The sequence below is a fragment of the Oncorhynchus nerka genome, linkage group LG14, assembly GCF_034236695.1.
Source record: "Oncorhynchus nerka isolate Pitt River linkage group LG14, Oner_Uvic_2.0, whole genome shotgun sequence".
Classification (NCBI taxonomy): Eukaryota; Metazoa; Chordata; class Actinopteri; order Salmoniformes; family Salmonidae; genus Oncorhynchus; species Oncorhynchus nerka.
This window is the reverse complement of record NC_088409.1, coordinates 36,234,642-36,253,726: the sequence shown is the minus strand read 5'-3', so window position 1 is coordinate 36,253,726 and position 19,085 is coordinate 36,234,642. Positions and strand designations below refer to the sequence as shown.

At 46.6% G+C, this 19,085-nt stretch overlaps 2 protein-coding genes and 1 pseudogene across 7 annotated transcripts; 1 reads left to right on the top strand and 2 right to left on the bottom strand.

The window, feature by feature from the left end:
* Positions 1-97: 97 nt before the first annotated feature.
* Positions 98-3,217, bottom strand: LOC115142034 (endonuclease domain-containing 1 protein-like; annotated as a pseudogene).
* A 904-nt stretch (positions 3,218-4,121) lies between these two features.
* ino80e (INO80 complex subunit E) lies at positions 4,122-6,953 on the bottom strand. 3 transcript variants are annotated; one of them, XM_029681507.2, is made up of 8 exons: positions 6,849-6,953; positions 6,501-6,615; positions 6,312-6,382; positions 6,072-6,124; positions 5,833-5,902; positions 5,596-5,713; positions 5,153-5,251; positions 4,122-4,722 (listed from the first exon to the last, which is right to left on the bottom strand). In XM_029681507.2, the coding sequence occupies exons 2-8, from the start codon at positions 6,579-6,581 to the stop codon at positions 4,516-4,518; spliced, it is 699 nt and encodes a 232-aa protein (XP_029537367.1). In that variant the 5' UTR covers positions 6,582-6,615; positions 6,849-6,953; the 3' UTR covers positions 4,122-4,515. The 3 variants fall into 3 exon arrangements, with proteins under 3 accessions (XP_029537367.1, XP_029537368.1, XP_029537369.1); XM_029681508.2 differs by having other exon boundaries at positions 6,501-6,612; positions 6,849-6,946; XM_029681509.2 differs by lacking the exon at positions 5,153-5,251.
* A 6,625-nt stretch (positions 6,954-13,578) lies between these two features.
* On the top strand, positions 13,579-19,027 carry LOC115140945 (zinc-binding protein A33-like). Of its 4 annotated transcripts, none has more exons than XM_065028029.1 (7): positions 13,579-13,769; positions 14,146-14,252; positions 14,611-14,706; positions 15,073-15,306; positions 17,171-17,193; positions 17,587-17,702; positions 17,933-19,027. In XM_065028029.1, exons 1-7 carry the CDS (start codon positions 13,757-13,759, stop codon positions 18,499-18,501), a joined length of 1,158 nt encoding a protein of 385 aa, XP_064884101.1. In that variant the 5' UTR covers positions 13,579-13,756; the 3' UTR covers positions 18,502-19,027. The 4 variants fall into 4 exon arrangements, with proteins under 4 accessions (XP_064884101.1, XP_029535321.2, XP_029535320.2 ...); XM_029679461.2 differs by having other exon boundaries at positions 13,581-13,759; positions 17,933-19,026; XM_029679460.2 differs by having other exon boundaries at positions 13,581-13,824; positions 17,933-19,026.
* Positions 19,028-19,085: the final 58 nt, after the last annotated feature.

Sequence of the window (19,085 nt, the reverse complement as noted above, 5' to 3'; positions counted from 1 at the left end):
GTTATGAATGTGCAAATGAAAACGATCCAGCTTCAAGGAAAAATATATTGATAGTCAAATGAATGAATCACAAATAAATAAATTGCACTAGTCTGAGTGGATGTGATCAATCAATTATCCGTTTTAATCAAGCAAGCATATAGTTCATAAAGTAACATAAATTCTAACATCTATTACCATATGAACTCACACAGTAAAAGCATGTTTCCCCAAAATAATACCATATTGTAATTGATCAAATGGCCATGGGGCTACCATGCTTCACATTCTGACACATATACCATTAATCTCAGCATTAGTCTTTTGAGATCCTGCTTCTTTACAACTAAGAAGTAATAGAAGTAGAAGTCGTCTACTTTAGGGAGCAAAAAAATATGAACATGTGTTGTGTGCCTAACTATGCGTTTATGTTAGACAGCTTAGCTAGAGACATTGGCATTGCAGTGTACCCATCAATTCTCTCTTGCTATCTGGTGCATATTTACATACTTTATAAGAACACGATATACAATTTTCAAGGTTTGCAAAAAATCTGCAATGTTATTGATGAACATTCTCTGTAGACCCAAACCATCCACAGTTCTGGTCCTGCCCAAAGACCTCCATCACATTCTCCACAACCGTTTCTGCACTCCCTACTACCAGCCCTCCTGCCAAACTCACTACGTTCCCCACCCCATTCCCACACCTCCACGCCAGCTTCCCCATTCCCCCACCCACTGCCTTCACCTGCCCTCCCATCTCAGACACCACCGACCCCACAAACCCCCCACCCTGCTCCCACACCTGGTCCCCGACCACCCTGGACACCCACCAGGCACTGTCCCCAATCCCCCGGAATATGCCCACCCCATCCCAGGCCAGGGTGCCCACCCCTGTGACCCCGTCCTGGCAGCTGGTGAACAGGGAGCCAACAAGAGGGGCTGTAATGCAGTACAGAGTGGAGAAGCACATCTCCCCCACACCAAGTATCAGGCCTGTGACTGAGCCGACTCCAGACACCAGGTCAGACGCCATGTTGTAGAACACAGAGAGGATGTCACCTGGCAGGGCAGACAGGACCCCAGGTCCTCCTGCAGGACAAAGGCCACCTAGACGAGGAGAGGAGATATGTTCTGTTACAAGATATTGTCTGTTATAACAGAAACATATTTTTGTGATCAGAAACATAAAAGGATATATATAGGATATGGAACCATCACAGTATTGTATTCCATCAGTAATCACCTGTCCAGGGATCCCAATGAGGGTGGAGACTACAGGGCGTAGAGGGGCTATGAGTAGGGAGACAGAGGAGGTGATGATATACACCAGAGGGTTGCTGGACGACTCTGTGTCCGACTCAGATGCCAGTGTCTCGTTGTCCTCTGAGGGAGGGATGAGAGGTTCTGTGTCAGCAGGTAGTGCCTCTAGGCTTCGATCAGTAGTCTCATCTAGTGTTTCCTCAATGGCGTCTGGCCTTGCGACTGCTCTCTGCTTTTCTACAACTCCGACCATCGCATCACTGAGCAGTATCACTATGTCTCCCTCCGTGCCCCCATCTGCTTCCCCGCAACCCTCTGAAAATAGATCTGTCACTCCAATCATGTGTTCCAGCTCCTTAACACTCACCACCCTCTCCCCTCCCCCTGTCTCTCTCACGACCCCCACACTGAACCCACTCTGTCCCTCTGGGCCAGCACAGCACACAGCAGACCACTGCACCCCAGCCTCACACCCCTCATCCCCACCCTCCTCCATCCCGGGCCCCAGCCTGAGCCCTGTGGCCCCTGTCAGGACATAGAGCTGGCCCCCTGTGGAGCCACACTGGGGCAGGACGCTGCTCTTGATCAGCTCTGTGACCAGGGAGTCCCACTGGTGAAGGGGAGAGTCAGAGTGAGCTTGGGGTTTACCCCCCGCCACATCCCCTCGGAGCAGGGCTGGGGTCATCACCAGGGGGGGACTCTGGGATCCTTCTTCCTCTTTCTCCTCCCGTCTGACATCCTCTTCCTCCTTCTCTGTCTAGGAGATAGGTTTGGAATCATGAGTCAAAGTCCACATATTGAATCACGATTGCAATTAGTATTAACTTCATGATAAATGAATGCTTGGCCTTTATTTGGGTAAAGCCTACTGTACATTACAGTACATTTAGTATCAATGCAGTTTGTAAATAGAGTAGGATTGACGAGGACGTCTTTTACTCAGGTGTCATGGCAGAAATAATATGCCATGCAGACCATTCTAGTTTTGTGAGCGTTAGGGAGCTTGTCCACTGACAGACATCTGAGTCAAATATCAAACTGTTGTTCACATTCATCTTTCTGTTCACTCTGACTTGTTATAACAAGGCCAGGTTTGCATGGAATGTTGATATCAAGAGTAAGTTGACTGCCTCTACAGGACAAGAGTTTAGTTTCACTTGAACAAGTTTCATATCGCAAAACCATTCTTGTAAAACAACTGGAGGAAAAGTGTGGTATACAGTTGGTTTGATCATGTCCGCTGTAACTTGTGTGATTGTGTTGAGAGTGTACACTAAAGGTACAAGGAAGTGCTTACGCAGTCCATGCATGACAATGATTCCACTGTTACCATATAATAGAAATAAAATAATCCTCCCTTACCCCCTCCTCCTTTCCTCCTCTCTCCCTCCATCCTTGTCTGAGATGAAAGGCAGAGTAAACAGCTGCGTCACAGGTCGGGTGGTAGAGCGTGGCAAACAACTGTCCCCCTGGCAGCCTGTGACAGATGGGGGTCAGGAGGGCCCCCCCGCCCAGAGGGGGGGTCTGTCTGTAGAAGCTCTGTCTGCAGAGGGAGAAGCCTGGGTCTGGTTCTGATAGTGCCGTGACTGGTAGAGACAGCTCCAGAGTCAGAGTCAGCCCCAGCCAGATCCACCCTGCAGTACTGACACTGACACCAGCAGGACACCACCGCAGCAGCAGCATGGTGAACTCAGCAAACCCACACACTCACAGAGAGAGAGGCTGGTAAATAATCCAGAGGTTTGTGCTGTATCTACGCAGATGGGAGAGGATAATGGCCGATAGCTAGGGTTGACAGCCAGGGAATCTCTGGTATGTCGTTCTTTTATCCCTTTCTCAATCTCTCCCTTTTTTCTCTTCCACCCCATCAGCGTCTCCACCCATGTCTTTCTCCTTGGACTGTGTGTGCTGTGCCGTCTGTGTCTGGGCACAGTCTTGCTTACACTCTGCTTCTCCCTCCCTCACTGACAAGCTCACTCTTCCTCCCTCCCTCCCTCCCACATTCTCCCTCTAGCTACACTGCTACCTGGCTTTCCCTCCCTCCTTCGTTCCTTTCATAGCTCTTTTTGGTTACACCTTAACCTCACTTTACTGTTAGACACACGCACACCAGATCCACACCTCGTAACAGGTACCTATTACCTGTAAGTCTGCATTCCCAAACAATGTTTCCACAAGGTTTGGCTGTCTGAGGGACAGCTCAATGGTTCATTTTCTCTGTTACAACACACACCTCTCAGAAAGTGCTGACTCCTCTGTGTATGTAGCCGAGTGCATAAGCATGCACTATTAGGGTGCACAGTGAAACCGCAGCAGAATATCTTACAGCAGTGGCATAGTGTTTAATATTAGACAGTAGATCTATCCACCACCAAGGTTCCAAAATAGATCTTATTGACTGAATGACATTTTCTCTGCTATAAAGACAAAATTATTTGGGATTTTGTGTTTCAGCCGCCACTTGGTTTGGTAAAGCTGAGGGAATTTGGGAAATGTATCCACTCTCAAATTCATAGAGGGAGTCATCCAATCCGATCCATCGCAACCTCTGTGAGATGACACGAGAGGAAAGACGAGAGCATAATAATTAAGCTCTTCACCTGTGACCTTTGTCAGCATGTGCGAGAAGTCAGAGCTCAGGGATGATATGAGTTTCCTACTAGTTATTACGAGTTTAATGGGGCATTTAAGTTGATTTTTCCCAGTCGTAAGTGGTAAATACCACCTTCCCACTTGGTTATGAATGCAGCATGAAAGGCTTTTGTCTCCATGCACAGCCAATAGAAACAGTTGTTTTGAGTAAAGGCACAGTACTGCATGTCTGTGCAGCACATACTATACTACCAGTCCATTAGGCTTTCAACAACAACAGTCATCTGAAATGTTACCACTTTAATGCAATTTAATTTTGAAAAGTCATTGGTAGAAAACATAACGTCTCCATTATCTCCAACAGAAAATGTATTATTTGACAGTTTCCTATAAAAAGGTAGGTGCTACATGTATGCAGTCCTGTAGCTGTCCATGCCGTCAATACCAGTTCTTCCATAACTTGTATAACAGTAGAAGGCAGTAAAATGACATTAAAGGAGTCAATTAGTGACATTATTATGACAGGTCACATTGTTTAGAGAGAGATATTGTTGTAGTAACCTGAAGGTCCAATGGGGGGAGCTTGGCTAAGCATTTGACAGTGGGAGGGGTTGAATCCACACACACTCACATTGTGCTTTTACACACTAACAATCCTTTACACACACACACACACAGTTCACTCGTTGGGGATATCGATGACAAGGTCAGCCTCTTCTCCTTCCCCCCTGTCATCGTCTCCTCTGTCTGAGTCTCCGTCGCTCTCTCCCTCCTCCTCCGCCGCGTCTCCACTCAGCATCTGCCTGGGCACCCAGTTGAACGAGGCGCTGGATGTGGGAGGGGCAGTCGGGCCCGCTGGGTAGTTGGCTGCTAGAGGGGCCACCACCTAATGGGAAGGAGGTAAAAGGAATAAGGTAGATGGAATGAGAGATCCAATGGAGAACGAGAGAAGTAGATGACTTGGACAGCATCCCAAATGGCACCCTATTTCCTTTATAGTGCACTACTTTTGACCAGAGCCCTCTGGGGTAGGAATAGGGTTCCATCTGGGATGTAGTTAGTCTACTGAGGAAGAATAACCCTTTAAATGAATGGTCAGGAATTGAAAATGAAAAGAGTCCAGGATATTATGGCAGTATGTTACTTCGTTGATGATGTCCCAATGTTATGGACCTTCCTATAGCCTACTGTAGGCCTGCACCTAACCTGCTATATGTAGTGCAGTTATGCTGTAGAAACACCCTCTTCTAGACCCTAACTCAATACCCTACGTGTCACATGTCTGTTCCCTCATCTGTGATCTCCTCCCCTCTCACCTTCCCCGATGTCTCTTTCTTGTGTTTGGGCGCCTTTGTCTTTCTCTCTTTCTTCATTCTCTCAGCTGGTGGAGCCAAATACTCTGGTGGGAAGGGCAACTGCCCGCCACACACACACACAGGCCCCATGTGTCAATTTAACACACGCATACAAACAAACAAACAAAAACATGCAAACGCATATACGAACAGAAAACACACACACCGTGACAATTTCCAAAACAAACATACACACACATTGTAGGTACAAATACAGCCCCAAAAAATAAAACATGAGAGACAACAAAAGATCAACGGAAAACATATAATAAAACAATATTAATAATGCCCCAAATCAAAACAGTGATCATCTTCGGTAATGAGAAAACAATAATGGCAACAATCAATGATGTTATAGTTATTGATTGTATAGACTCAGTGAGGGGAAGGCGATTATAACTCACTGTGTTGAGGTAGGGGGTACTGCCCGACGACTGGAGAGGGTTCACCCCAGAACGAGAGAGGAGAGAGAGATGGGAGGATGAGGACGAGGGAAGGCCTACGCCAGGGCTACTCCTTCTCCTAAGAGAGTTCAAAAGAGGGACAGTTGAATAAATAGTGAGACAGTGAGAGAGAATGGCAAAGATGGAAAGAGTGCAATTTGAAATATAGTCTGTGTTGCTGGCATGCCACATCCTCACTTCTTTCCTCCGTCTCTCTCCCTGGTGCCCTCTCCTTCACTGTTCTCAGAAGAGGCTGTGGCATCAGAATCTGAAACACAGCATGGCAATCAGACACTGTACATCAGCATACTGACATGATCCATACTGAAAATACTCTACAGCAAGGCAGGTAACTGCATGATCAGTATTGGGTGAGCTATGGATAAAAACAGATATTGTGGAGAATGAAATATTCAGACTTGGTGCTTTAGACCTACCTGAGGAGTCCTCGTCCACCCTCTCGTATTGTAACAATCGGTCCAACAGAAAACTGCAAGATAAGAGAAGCCAAGGAACGACCAGTTTTAACTTTGAACATGCTTCTACAGTATGTGTACACATTCAACAGGGGTGTATTTATTAGTAGCACATCATAGTAAAAGGTTTTGCTACAGTGTGACAAAAGAATACACCCAATCTGTCCAAACTAAACAAACTTTGTAGATTCACCCAACCACCTTTTATCTCGGGACACTTTGAGCAGCTTCCTCTGGGATCTTCTGAGCTCTTCCTGAAAACACTCCTGCTCCTAGACGGAGACAAGTAGCGAAATACAATAGTTTAACTCTGTAAATTACAGTTCCTTGGCTAATAGGTGTTATAATAATAACACGTCATTGACAATTGGATGAAAAATTAAGACTCACATAAACCAGGAATTTCAATTTGCGTTTGAGATTTTTGTATTTCTGCTTGTAGTCCACCTCCATATCGGCTTGACCGTTCATTTCTGACGCTGTGGTTGAACCGTCAGTGGACCTGCTATACAGGTAGAGTAATCGTTAGTGTCGTGGTTATGTTAACTATAGCTAACAGCAGCTTGTTGGCTAGCTCACTGCTAGCCTTTCCAGTGCATTATCGTTGTTGTTTTTTAAGCATTTAGCTGGAAGCAGAAGACTAGCAATGGAAAACGCTTGAAAGTAGAATAATAAGGAGACGAAACCATGTAATTATGAAGTTAAATAGCTTGAATTAATATGAAAAATCATTCATACCTCTCGTTTGAATGAATATGTGCTCTTTGTTTACGTCTGTTCTTTTTCTTTAGGATTTGGTTGTCAGTTCGCGTATACCGCCACCTACTGTACTGGCATGTGAGGCCATTCACGGTCTACCTACATTACATTCTTGAGTCTACTTCCGTGTGTGTGTGTGTGTGTGTGTGTGTGTGTGTGTGTGTGTGTGCCATTCTTCTTCTTCTTTAAATTTGTATTGGCGGCAGCGTAGCCTAGTGGTTAGAGTGCATAGGTTGCAAGTTCAAACCCCCGAGCTGACAAGGTACAAATCTGTCGTTCTGCTCCTGAACAGGCAGTTAACCTACAAATAAGAATTTGTTCTTAACTGACTTGCCTAGTTAAATAAAGGTAAAAAATATATATAAAAAAATATAATAATAATAATAATGCTACCAACTGAAAAGTGCATACACTGCCACCTACTGTACTGAATTGTGAGTCTGGTCAAATCAAATTGTACTAGTCACATGCGCTGAATACAACAGGTGTAGACTTTACAGTGAAATACTTACTTACGAGCCCCTAACCAACAATGCAGTTAAAAAAATATACGAATAAGAAATAAGAGTAACAAGTAATTAAAGAGGAGCAGTAAAATAACAATTGTGAGACTATATACAGGGGGGTACCAATAAAGAGTCAATGTGCAGGGTCACCAGTTATTTGAGGTAATATATGTACATGTAGGTAGAGTTATTAAAGTGACTATGCATCGATGACAACGGAGAGTAGAAGTGGTGTAAAAGTGGGGGGAGGCACTGCAAATAGTGGGTAGCCATTTGACTAGATGTTCAGGAGTCTTATGGGTTGTGGGTAGAAGCTGTTTAGAAGCCTTTTGGACCTAGACTTGGCGCTCCAGTACCGCTTGCCGTGCTGTAGCAGAGAGAACGGTCTATGACTAGTGTGGCTGGAGTCTTTGACAATTTGTCACAACCTCAACCTCCCTATTCATGTATTTCTCTTTTCAACCCTTGTATTTCAGCCTACTGGAGTGTGAATTCATTACACTTTGTGATGTAAAAGGAAGAGAAAAGGACGGGGAAAGGGGAAGAAACCCTACCAACTAACCCTACAGTGGCACCCATTAAAACCTCACCTCGCCACTAGTTGGTTGTCGTTTTCAAGCTCCTGAAAGTGACTTTTGAAACAGTGGGCGGGGCCAGACATAGAGCCAGAATGAAGGAAAATCATCCAACCCCTACAGCGGTCACATAAATGAAATACATAAACGAGGGATCTAGGCTATTTTATGGAGTGTGAGACCTATTCATACCCATGAACAATAGGCTATATCAACCAAGGATTATGGCTCAAACAAGATGACCTTGAATACAGAAATATATGGGATACAAAAGCAGCCGCATTTCCTATATAGAATTGTTCTGTTGCCTATTACAACAAGTGAATCATGTTCAGTGTGTGCACCTCTGCATGCGAGTAATATTCATAATAATGCATTGTGCTAGTGTTCTGTATTCTGTCCACCCACAGTACTGGAGTAGACTACAGTGGTTTGGTTTATGGCGCTGAAGGTGCAGCTTGCTCACTTCAGCAGAGCACACAGCAGTCACATCGTCAGGACCCAGGACAATGAATTATAGATGAGGAACATTCCAGAGATGAGTAATGCTACCTCTGCACACACACCCACAGCCAACCAGCCAGGCTGTGTGTGTGTGCATGGGTGCATGTGTGTGTATTAGAATGGGAAAAAGGTAGAGGGAGAGAGGGAGGCAAGGAGAAAGTGTGTGTGTGTGTGTGTGTGTGTGGGGGGGGGGGGGGGGGTGTCAGTATGTGTGTTTGTCTCTGAGGGGGAGATTATTGCGAGAGAAAATGCTGACTGCTTGCTTTTATACCAGTGCTCCCCCACTCTTTTTTTAAATGTTTAGTTTCACCTTTATTTAACCAGGTAGGTCAGTTGAGAACAAGTTCTCATTTACAACTGAGACCTGGCCAAGATAAAGCAAAGCAGTGTGACACAAACAACAACACAGAGTTACACATAGAATAAACAAACATGCAGTCAATAACACAATAGAAAAATCTATATACAGTGTGTGCAAATTAGGTAAGATTAGGGAGGTAAGGCAATAAATAGGCCGTAGTGGCGAAGTAATTACAATTTAGCAATTAAACACTGGAGTGATAGATGTGCAGAAGATGAATGTGCAAGTAGAGATACTGGGGTGCAAAGGAGCAAATAAATAAATAACAATATGGGATGAGGTAGTTGGATGGGATATTTACAGATGGGCTATGTACAGATGCAGTGATCAGTGAGCTGCTCTGACAGCTGATGATTAAAGTTAGTGAGGGAGATATGAGTCTCCAGCTTCAGTGATTTTTGCTATTCGTTCCAGTCATTGGCAGCAGAGAACTGGAAGGAAAGGCGGCCAAATGAGGAATAGGCTTTGGGGGTGACCAGTGAAATAAACCTGTTGGAGCGCGCGGGTGGGTGCTGCTATTGTCACGCCCTGGTCTAAGTATTTTGTGTTTTCTTCATGTATTGGGTCAGGCCAGGGTGTGGCATAGAGTTTTTGTATTGTGGTGTGTTTTGTCTTGGGATTTTGGAATGTGTGTATAGTGGGATTGTAGCTTAGTGGGGTGTTCTAGGAGAGTCTATGGCTGTCTGAAGTGGTTCTCAATCAGAGGCAGGTGTTTACCGTTGTCTCTGATTGGGAACCATATTTAGGCAGCCATATTCTTTGGTTGTATTGTGGGTGATTGTCCTGTGTGTCTTGATGTCCTGGTTAGAGGTTAGTAGACACTTGTATAGGCTGTTTTCGGTTTTCGTTTTGTTGTGTGTTACGTTTGTTTATTAAAGATGAATCACAATAGACACGCTGCAGTTTGGTCCGACTCTCCTTCACCATTAGAAAGCCGTTACAGAATCACCCACCACAGGACCAAGCAGCGTGTCAACAAGCAGGAGCCACAGGAGAAGCAGCAGCTACAGTGGGAGAGATTGCACTACCTGGAGAAATGGACATGGGAGGAGGTACTGGACGGTAAAGGACCCTGGGATCAGCCTGGAGATTATTGTCGCCCCAAAGCCGAGCTGGAGGCAGCAAAAGCAGAGAGGCGGCATTATGAGGAGCTAGCACGGCAGAGCGGATGGAAGCCTGAGAGTCAGCCCCAAAAATTTCTTGGGGGGGCTCACAGGGAGTATGGCTACGCTAGGTAGGAGACCTACGCTAACTTCCTGTGGTTACCGGGGGGGGCTAGAGAGACCGGGCAGGCACCTTGTTATGCAGTGGTGCGCACGGTGTCCCCAGTGCGGGTGCATAGCCCGGTGCGGTATATTCCAGCTCCTCGTATCGGCCGGGCTAGAGTGGGCATCGAGCCAGGTAAGGTTGGGCAGGCTCGGTGCTCAAGAGCTCCAGTGCGCCTGCACGGTCCGGTCTATCCAGTACCACCTCCACACCCCAGCCCTCCGGTAGCAGCTCCCCGCACCAGGCTTCCTGTGCGTGTCCTCGGTTCATTACCACCAGTGCCAGCACCACGCATCAGGCCTACAGTGCGTCCCGCCTGTCCGCGCCGCTGCGGAGCTTCCGCCAGTCCGGGCGCCGAGCTGCCGGCGCCGCTGCCGGAGCGCCGCTGCGGGCGTCCCGCCTGTCCGGCGCCGCTGCCCTGTCCGGCGCCGCTGCCGGAGCGCCTCCCGCCTGTCCGGCGCCGCTGCCGGAGCCCCGCCTGTCCGGCGCCGCTGCCGGAGCCTCCCGCCTGTCCGGCGCCGCTGCCGAGCCTCCCCGCCTGTCCGGCGCGCTGCCGGAGCGCCCGCCTGTCCGGCGCCGCTGCCGGAGCGTCCCGCCTGTCCGGCGCCGCTGCCGGAGCTTTCCGCCTGTCCGGCGCCGCTGCCGGAGCCTCCCGCCTGTCCGGCGCTGTCAGAGCTACCGCCCCTCATGCCAGAGGCGCCAGAGCCCCTCATTCCAGAGGCACCAGTACTCCTCTGTTCAGCGCAGCCAGAGCTGTCAGCCTGCATGAAGCATCCAGAGCTGTCAGTCTGCCCAGCGCCGTCTGAGCCACCCGTCTGCCCAGCGCCGTCTGAGCCACCCGTCTGCCCAGTGCCGCCAGTGCCGCCAGTCTGCCTAGCGCCGCCTGAGCCACCAGTCTGCCCAGCGCCGCCAGTCTGCCCAGCGCCGCCAGTGCCGCCAGTCTGCCTAGCGCCGCCTGAGCCACCAGTCTGCCCAGCGCCGCCAGTCTGCCCAGCGCCGCCAGTGCCGCCAGTCTGCCCAGCGCCGCCTGAGCTACCAGTCTGCCCAGCACTGCCAGTCTGCCCATCATCGCCAGTCTGCCCAGCGCCGCCAGTGCTCCCAGTCTGCCCAGCGCCGCCAGTCTGCCCAGCGCCGCCAGTCTGCCCAGCGCCGCCAGTCTGCCCAGCGCCGCCAGTCTGCCCAGCGCCGCCAGTCTGCCCAGCGCCGTCTGAGCCACCCGTCTGCCCAGCGCCGCCAGTGCCGCCAGTCTGCCCAGCGCCGCCTGAGCTACCAGTCTGCCCAGCGCCGCCAGTCTGCCCAGCGCCACCAGTGCCGCCAGTCTGCCAGGATCAGTTAGATCCGCCATTCAGCCAGGATCCGCCAGTGTGCCAGGATCCGCCAGTCCGCCAGTCTGCCAGGATCCGCCAGAAGTGCCAATCAGCCAGGATCTGCCAGATCCGCTAGTCAGCCAGGATCCGCCAGGATCTGCCAGAACCGCCAGTCAGCCAGGATCTGCCAGATCCGCCAGTCAGCCAGGGTCAGCCAGGATCCGCCAGTCAGCCAGGATCCGCCAGTCAGCCAGGATCCGCCAGTCAGCCAGGATCTGTCGGAACCACCAGCCAGCCAGGATCTGGTAGATCCATTAACCTGCCTGAGATTCCTCTCACTCCCGAGCTTCCTCTCACTCCCGAGCTTCCTCTCACTCCCGAGCTTCCTCTCACTCCCGAGCTTCCCCTCAGTCCCGAGCTGCCTCAGTCCCGAGCTGCCCCTCAGTCCCGATCTGCTCCTCAATCCAGTGGGTTTCTGGGTGAGGACTACTAGGCCATGGTCGGCGGCGAGGGTGGACTATCCAGGGACGCGAGGAGAGGGGACTAAGACATTAATTGAGTGGGGTCCACGTCCCGCGCCGGAACCGCCACCATGGACAGACGCCCACCCGGACCCTCCCTATTTGTTTTGAGGTGCGTTCGGGAGTCCGCACCTTAGGGGGGGGTTCTGTCACGCCCTGGTCTAAGTATTTTGTGTTTTCTTCATGTATTGGGTCAGGCCAGGGTGTGGCATAGAGTTTTTGTATTGTGGTGTGTTTTGTCTTGGGATTTTGGAATGTGTGTATAGTGGGATTGTAGCTTAGTGGGGTGTTCTAGGAGAGTCTATGGCTGTCTGAAGTGGTTCTCAATCAGAGGCAGGTGTTTACCGTTGTCTCTGATTGGGAACCATATTTAGGCAGCCATATTCTTTGGTTGTATTGTGGGTGATATTCCTGTGTGTCTTGATGTCCTGGTTAGAGGTTAGTAGACACTTGTATAGGCTGTTTTCGGTTTTCGTTTTGTAGTGTTTTGTTGTGTGTTACGTTTGTTTATTAAAGATGAATCACAATAGACACGCTGCAGTTTGGTCCGACTCTCCTTCACCATTAGAAAGCCGTTACAGCTATGGTGACCAGTGAGCTGAGATAAGGTGGTGCTTTACCTAGCAAAGACTTCTAGATGACCTGGAGCCAGTGGGTTTGGCGACGAATATGAAGCAAGGGCCAGCCAATGAGAGCATACAGGTCGCAGTGGTGGGTAGGGCTTTGGTGACAAAACAGATGGCACTGTGATAGACTGCATCCAATTTGCTGAGTGGATTTGCTGACTCAACTCCAGCCACTTTAATAATGGGAATTGATGGGAAATGATGTAAATATATCACTAGCCACTTTAAACAATGCTACCTTATATAATGTTACTTACCCTACATTATTCATCTCATATGCATACGTATATACTGTACTCTATATCATCGACTGCATCCTTATGTAATACATGTATCACTAGCCACTTTAACTATGCCACTTTGTTTACATACTCATCTCATATGTATATACTGTACTCGATACCATCTACTGTATCTTGCCTATGCTGCTCTGTACCATCACTCATTCATATATCCTTATGTACATATTCTTTATCCCCTTACACTGTGTATAAGACAGTAGTTTTGGAATTGTTAGTTAGATTACTTGTTGGTTATTACTGCATTGTCGGAACTAGAAGCACAAGCATTTCGCTACACTCGCATTAACATCTGCTAACCATGTGTATGTGACAAATAAAATTTGATTTGATTTGGTGGAGGCTATTTTATAAATGACATTGCTGAAGTAAAGGATCGGTTGGATAGTCAGTTATACGAGGGTATGTTTGGCAGCATGAGTGAAGGATGCTTTGTTGCGAAATAGTCATAATCTTTATGTCAGGAAGAGAAGGAAGAACAGATGGAAACTGACCTCAGTTAGTCCTACATCTACCAATATTTATGTTCAGTTTTAACACCAACATTTTATTGTTTACAGTTGTCATACTGCCCTCTCCATACGCCCTAGTTACGTTAGTACAAAACCAACATAGGCCTACCAAAATAAATACACAGCCTCTCTCTCCTATCCCTTCCAGGCAAACCCCTCCCTCCCCGACCCACTGCCTGATTCTATCCCCTGACCGATTCCCTCTTTTGTTTCCAGAACAGCAGACAGAAATAGAATCTTCTCCACCGTGCAATGCCATAAATCGCTGCTGCATGCCTGCCTGCCGGTCCATCCTGGCCAGCAGCTGCGGCTCCTTCCCTGCCTCCCTCCCTCTGTTTCTCCTCAGTGTTAATGGACCCTAGTCTTCAGCCAAGCTGAGTTTGGAGAGAGAGGGAGAAGGCTGCTGTCGGATGGTATTTGATGGTGACCCTTGTCTGTTTAATTGTTTCTAGATAAATCTCCATCTGACTGGTTGGATGTATGTATGACACTCATTCTCTCTTCATGCTAATTGTTTTGATGACCTCAGAGAGGGTATCTCTTCCTATTGGTTTCTCTCTCCATATCTGCTCTCTGTCTATCTGTCTCTCTCTGTGTCTCTGTCAATCTGTGTCTCTCTCTGTCTATCTGTCTCTCTCTGTGTGTCTCTCTCTGTCTCTCTGTCTGTGTATTTCTCTGTCTATCTCTATCTCTCTGTCTATCTCTAATTTATAATTGTATCTTTCCATGTCCTTCAATTCTCTGTCACTGTCCCTCCCTCTTTCATCTTTACTCTCTCCCTCTCTTTTATTACACCAAGAGTCCCTTGTGTGCTTTCTGGTCTTTTTCGGAGAAATTGGAATGTACAAAAATCACATAAAAGATACCAACAACAACTGCAATAAAAGCCTTCTCCCTGACCATAAGGTAAGCTGCACAGTTTATCATTTCACCCTTGGGTTTATGTCTAAAGGGAAGTCAGCCAATAGAAAGTTAAATTCATTATGAAAGAGATTATGTTTGGTAAAAGGCTCTCCCATAAAATCGAATAGGCTATATCGATGGGACATTTTTTAAGTACATTTTCAATGGCACAACAATATCATGTTCAATAAATAAATGACTTCTAAACTCATAGGAAAAACTATTATCTATATACATGCATGCTGAACTTACTCTTTTGTTAAATAACTTAAGTCACTATTCTGTCACTATTTGACATTGTTTCTCTGTCTTTTTTCTGTTCTCTCCTCTCCCCTCATATTTGTCTGTGTGCGTGTTACAGGAGAAGCTGATCCAGGCTATTAAAAGAATAAAGCATGAGGTAGACGAGTGCTGGGAGGCAGAGAGAGAGACGTACATATGGTCTGTTGGTGTAGAGGTATGGTGCTGGCTGCCAATGCATCTTTTCCACTGTCATTTACTTTTCATGGCTTATTCTTTTTATTATTTCATTCAGTCCTGAATATGATCATCTGTGAATGTATTAGTGTGTCAGTAATATTACAAGCATTTTGACTGATAGGGGTGAGAAATGTTATCTAGCAACATTATGATAAGTATTTTGTAGTATTTACATATTTAGCATTAAAATGAACATACTGTAATTGATGCGTGTTGGCTAAAGCTGAAAAATCTGTCTCTCCCAACCAGGATAGTAACCTTCTACTACCCACTATGTAGTAACAAAATATAGTAAAACCTACTACACGAAATAGTAAAGTCTGTCTCTCTGTCTATCTCTCAGAGATGTTTTGATAATCTGGAACGGGAGGTCCGAGCTGAGTTCCAGAACCTCCATCGCTTCCTGGACGAAGAGGAGACCATGGACATGGAGCGACTGAAGAAGGAGAAAGAGAAGAGGGTGAAGCTGCTTAGGGAGAGGGAGAAGAAGATTGCCATGCAGGGAAGAGATCTGGAGAGAGGCATTGCCACGCTAAACAACAAACTGGCCGAGGAAGACAGTCCCAGACTGCTCAAAGTGAGTGAGTTAGGGTGTTCAGGCTATTGTTCTAGCACTGCACCTCTACACTGTGCTTTTTCTAAATGGTATGATCCAAAATTAAGCTTTGGTTCTTTCAACATGTTCTATTCCATTTGCCTGAAATCAAATAACGAATTTGACAGATCAATGTGATTTTTAAAAAATTGAATGAAAGCTTCTAAATTGCTTTCAACACCTCATGTGCATCAATGTTGCATAGTGGTGGGAGCAATGTAGCAGTGGCAGCCTAACATAATTGTTGGAGGCATGGCCTATTGGGGGCATGGCATTCTGTTGGTTATTGTTGGCCACCCGTGAGAGTGAATTTCATTCCAGGTAATGTGTTCTGTTTTTCTTATGATTATATATTTTCTGCCAGCACTGACACTTAAATGATATCTGCTTAAGAACTGTGATACTAAAGTGCATGGAAAGGTGTCTATTGATGAGATGGTTACCATTTGGTTACAATATCTTAACCAGTTAATGTGGAAATATTATGTAAAGAAAGTGTTTGGAGTTTCATGTTATGGAACCAATTTAATATCTTGATTAACAGGACATTTCATTAGCTTATAACCCAATTGAAGAAATTTGGATAGGTCATTCCAGAGTGAAAAATCTACTTGGTACAACATGAAAAAATGTGTTCTACTGTATATACACTGAGTGTACAAAACATTAAGAACACCATGTCCATGTCTCAATTGTCTCAAGGCTTCAAAATCCTTCTTTAACCTGTCTTCTCCCCTTCATCTACACTAACTGAAGTGGATTTAACATGTGACATCAATAAGGGATCATAGCTTTCACCTGGATTCACCTGGTCAGTCTATGTCATGGAAATAGCAGATGTTCTTAATGTTTTGTATATTAGTTTGTATTTGTATTATTTTTAGGTTTCACCAAAGGTTTATTCCCACACCATCCCCCTTGCAACCCCTCCTCACACCTCCTTCACCCCCAAATAATAGCATTTTGGGAACACTTGACTTTCGCTCTTACTAGCTCTGACTGCTGATAGCCACTTTAATGAGGACAAATGTACTTACTATGACTGTGATATGTAATTGTCCCACCTAGCTATCTTTAGATAAATGCACTAACTATAAGTCGCTCTGGATAACAGTGTCTGCTAAATTACTAAAATGTTCATGTAAATCTAGTGCAGGGCTGGAACTAAAGCCTGCACACTGCAGTAGCTCTCCATGAGGAGAGTTAACGCCGTTAATGATCATAAGATGAAACAAACTGTCATAACTGTTTATGACATCTCTTATGTCATTATTACGACACCGTCATCCAGGTCTTTTGATGAAAGGTCGGAGAGCAAAGTGTTCCAGAGAATGTGATGAATGGCAGGAGGGAGGGAGTGATTTGGGGAGGGTCAGGGGAATGAGAAGCTTGGAGTACCTCCACAGAATCTACTGGATGCTGCTTTCAGCTTCCACAACAGCTAGCCTACGCTGACATTGCAGTCCTCAAGGACCACCGTGTCAGCTTATTGCCTTCTCTTCTGGCACTAATTTGATCAATCATTGGCTAAAGAGTCTACTTGCCTGTTGTCGCAGGTCTAAATCAATTTCCCATTAAAAAGTTGGTGGACAGAAAGCAACACACAGTGCAGTCCTGGAGGACTAGCTGAGGTTCGGCACCAAACAATGACTGAGAGAGAATGTCAACTGTCTATTGAGTACACGAGGGCAATATTGTGATTTGTTTTCTGATGGAAAACAAATGGAATATTCATTTTTATTGGGCACCATTGTCAGTGGAAAAAATACAGTGTTATGTGTAATGTTGTTTTGAGTGCTTTATGTCTTTCACTACTGTAATGACCACTCCCCTTTTCTCTCTGAAGGAGATTCAAGACCTCTTGAAAAGGCAAGTGTTTATATTTCATTATTTAACTGATTGTGACTCCATCTATGTCTCGTGTCACAAATCACTCTCTTCTCCTGATCGGCCATAATCTCTCATCTTACATGTTTGGCATCCCCCTCCCTCCCTCCCTCCCTCTCTCTCTCTCTCTCTCTCCTCCCTCCCTCCCTCTCTCCGTATCTTCTCTTTGGCAACCCCCTCTTTCTTCTCTCCACTCGCTTTATCCTCTCGTTCTCTCTTTGGAATCCCACTTTTTTTCTCCACTCTCTCTACCTTCTCTCTTTCTCACTCATTTCCCAATCATTTCCTTTCACATGATTTTTTATCCTTTTCTCATCCATCTTTGCACTCCTCCTCCCCTGCACCTCTCCCGCTCTCATCCCCCTCTCCCTGCAGATCCCAGGTGGCTTTCATACCCCCTCCGCAGGTGGATGTGGAGGTGCGATCAGCACACTTTGTGGGGCCCATCCAGTACAGGATATGGAAACACATGAAGAGCTGCCTGTACCCAAGTAATGCACATCGTATCATTCTGTGACATTAGTATTGTTATAGTATTGTTTCTTATACAATGTGTATAATGCTGAATTAAAGAGATTACATCTGCTAGTGACAGTGCTAGTGCTAATGTACTGGTATATCTGTTTTTTACATTCCTACTTAAAGGGATCCACTTACACATATACCATTAGACAATTCTAGATTACAACAATGCAACTCACCTGAGCCCCCCCCCCCCCAGATATCACTGAAGTGACCTTTGACCCAGAGACAGCCCACCCCCTCCTCACACTCTCCCCCAGCTGCACTTCTGTGTGGTTCGAGGAGGACAAAGTTATCCCCAAGGCCTCGGAGGAGGAGAAGCCCCCCAACCCTCGCTGCTTCCACTACTACTACAGTGTCATGGGCCGAGAAGGCTTCATCACCGGACGCCATTACTGGGAGGTGGAGGTGGGCCGCAAGACAGCGTGGCGGCTGGGTGTGGCCAGGGAGGACGTCCACCGGGGGGAGATGGACTCCAGCGGGACCAGTAACGGTCTCTGGACCCTATCCCTGAAGGGAGGGGCCATCTTGGCCTGTACAGACCCCAAACCCACCAAGGTCCCGGTGTCCATCAGGCCCGTCCGGATCGGAGTGTTCTTAGACTGTGAGAAGGAGGAAGTAGCTTTCTATAACGCTGTTACCATGACGCCGCTATACACATTCTCCATGGAAACGGTGTTCGTTCCGCTGATCCCCTTCTATAACCCATGTGACACGGACGATGGGAGGAACCTGGGTCCCCTAAATCTCTTCAGCCCCTCTATATGAGAGTACAGAGAACCAAGGTTGTACTGGAGTATATGTCGTTTGGGGATGTGGTGGAGTGATAGATAGAATTTGTAAATGGTTTGTTTTATACAGTGTGTGTTTCAGGTATAATTTCATAGCTGGCTGGAAGCATGATGTAAATTATATCTGTTAAAAATCCAATGAGTTTATGATATGCATTTACATTTACCAGGGGAGGCTGGTGTAAGGAGCTATAGGAGGACGGGCTAATTGCAATGGAATGGAATCAATGGAAAGGAGTCAACGAGGTTTCCATATGTTTGATGTGTTTGATACTGTTCAATTTATTCCATTCCACCCAATACAATGACCCTGTCCTCCCACAAGCCTCCACTGACATGTACCTACCTACACAGTTCTATGGTATAGCACTATCAATTCATGTTTATGCCATTGCGTTCAGGTGTTTGCTTTGTGGTTTGAATATTGACATTTTATTGGCATTAAACACACAAATAAATAGATAAACAAATAAACACAAAACCTTGGTCTGTGCTCATAATATTTGTCATATTGTCACATAATAGGTTATGAATGTAGAAAAACAAGACTAACGTATCTAA

What these genes read in the sequence shown, in the direction of transcription:
- ino80e (XM_029681507.2), bottom strand. Translation starts at nt 6,581, where the DNA reads ATGAACGGTCAAGCCGATATGGAGGTGGACTACAAGCAGAAATACAAA. An exon ending in GGTGGACGAGGACTCCTCAG is followed by an intron (nt 5,903 to 6,071) that starts GTAGGTCTAAAG and finishes GCTGTGTTTCAG; the next exon opens with ATTCTGATGCCACAGCCTCT. An exon ending in GAGAGAGACGGAGGAAAGAA is followed by an intron (nt 5,714 to 5,832) that starts GTGAGGATGTGG and finishes GAACTCTCTTAG; the next exon opens with GAGAAGGAGTAGCCCTGGCG.
- LOC115140945 (XM_029679458.2), top strand. Translation starts at nt 14,073, where the DNA reads ATGTCCTTCAATTCTCTGTCACTGTCCCTCCCTCTTTCATCTTTACTC. An exon ending in ACAGTCCCAGACTGCTCAAA is followed by an intron (nt 15,307 to 17,170) that starts GTGAGTGAGTTA and finishes TTCTCTCTGAAG; the next exon opens with GAGATTCAAGACCTCTTGAA. An exon ending in ATTCAAGACCTCTTGAAAAG is followed by an intron (nt 17,194 to 17,586) that starts GCAAGTGTTTAT and finishes CTCTCCCTGCAG; the next exon opens with ATCCCAGGTGGCTTTCATAC.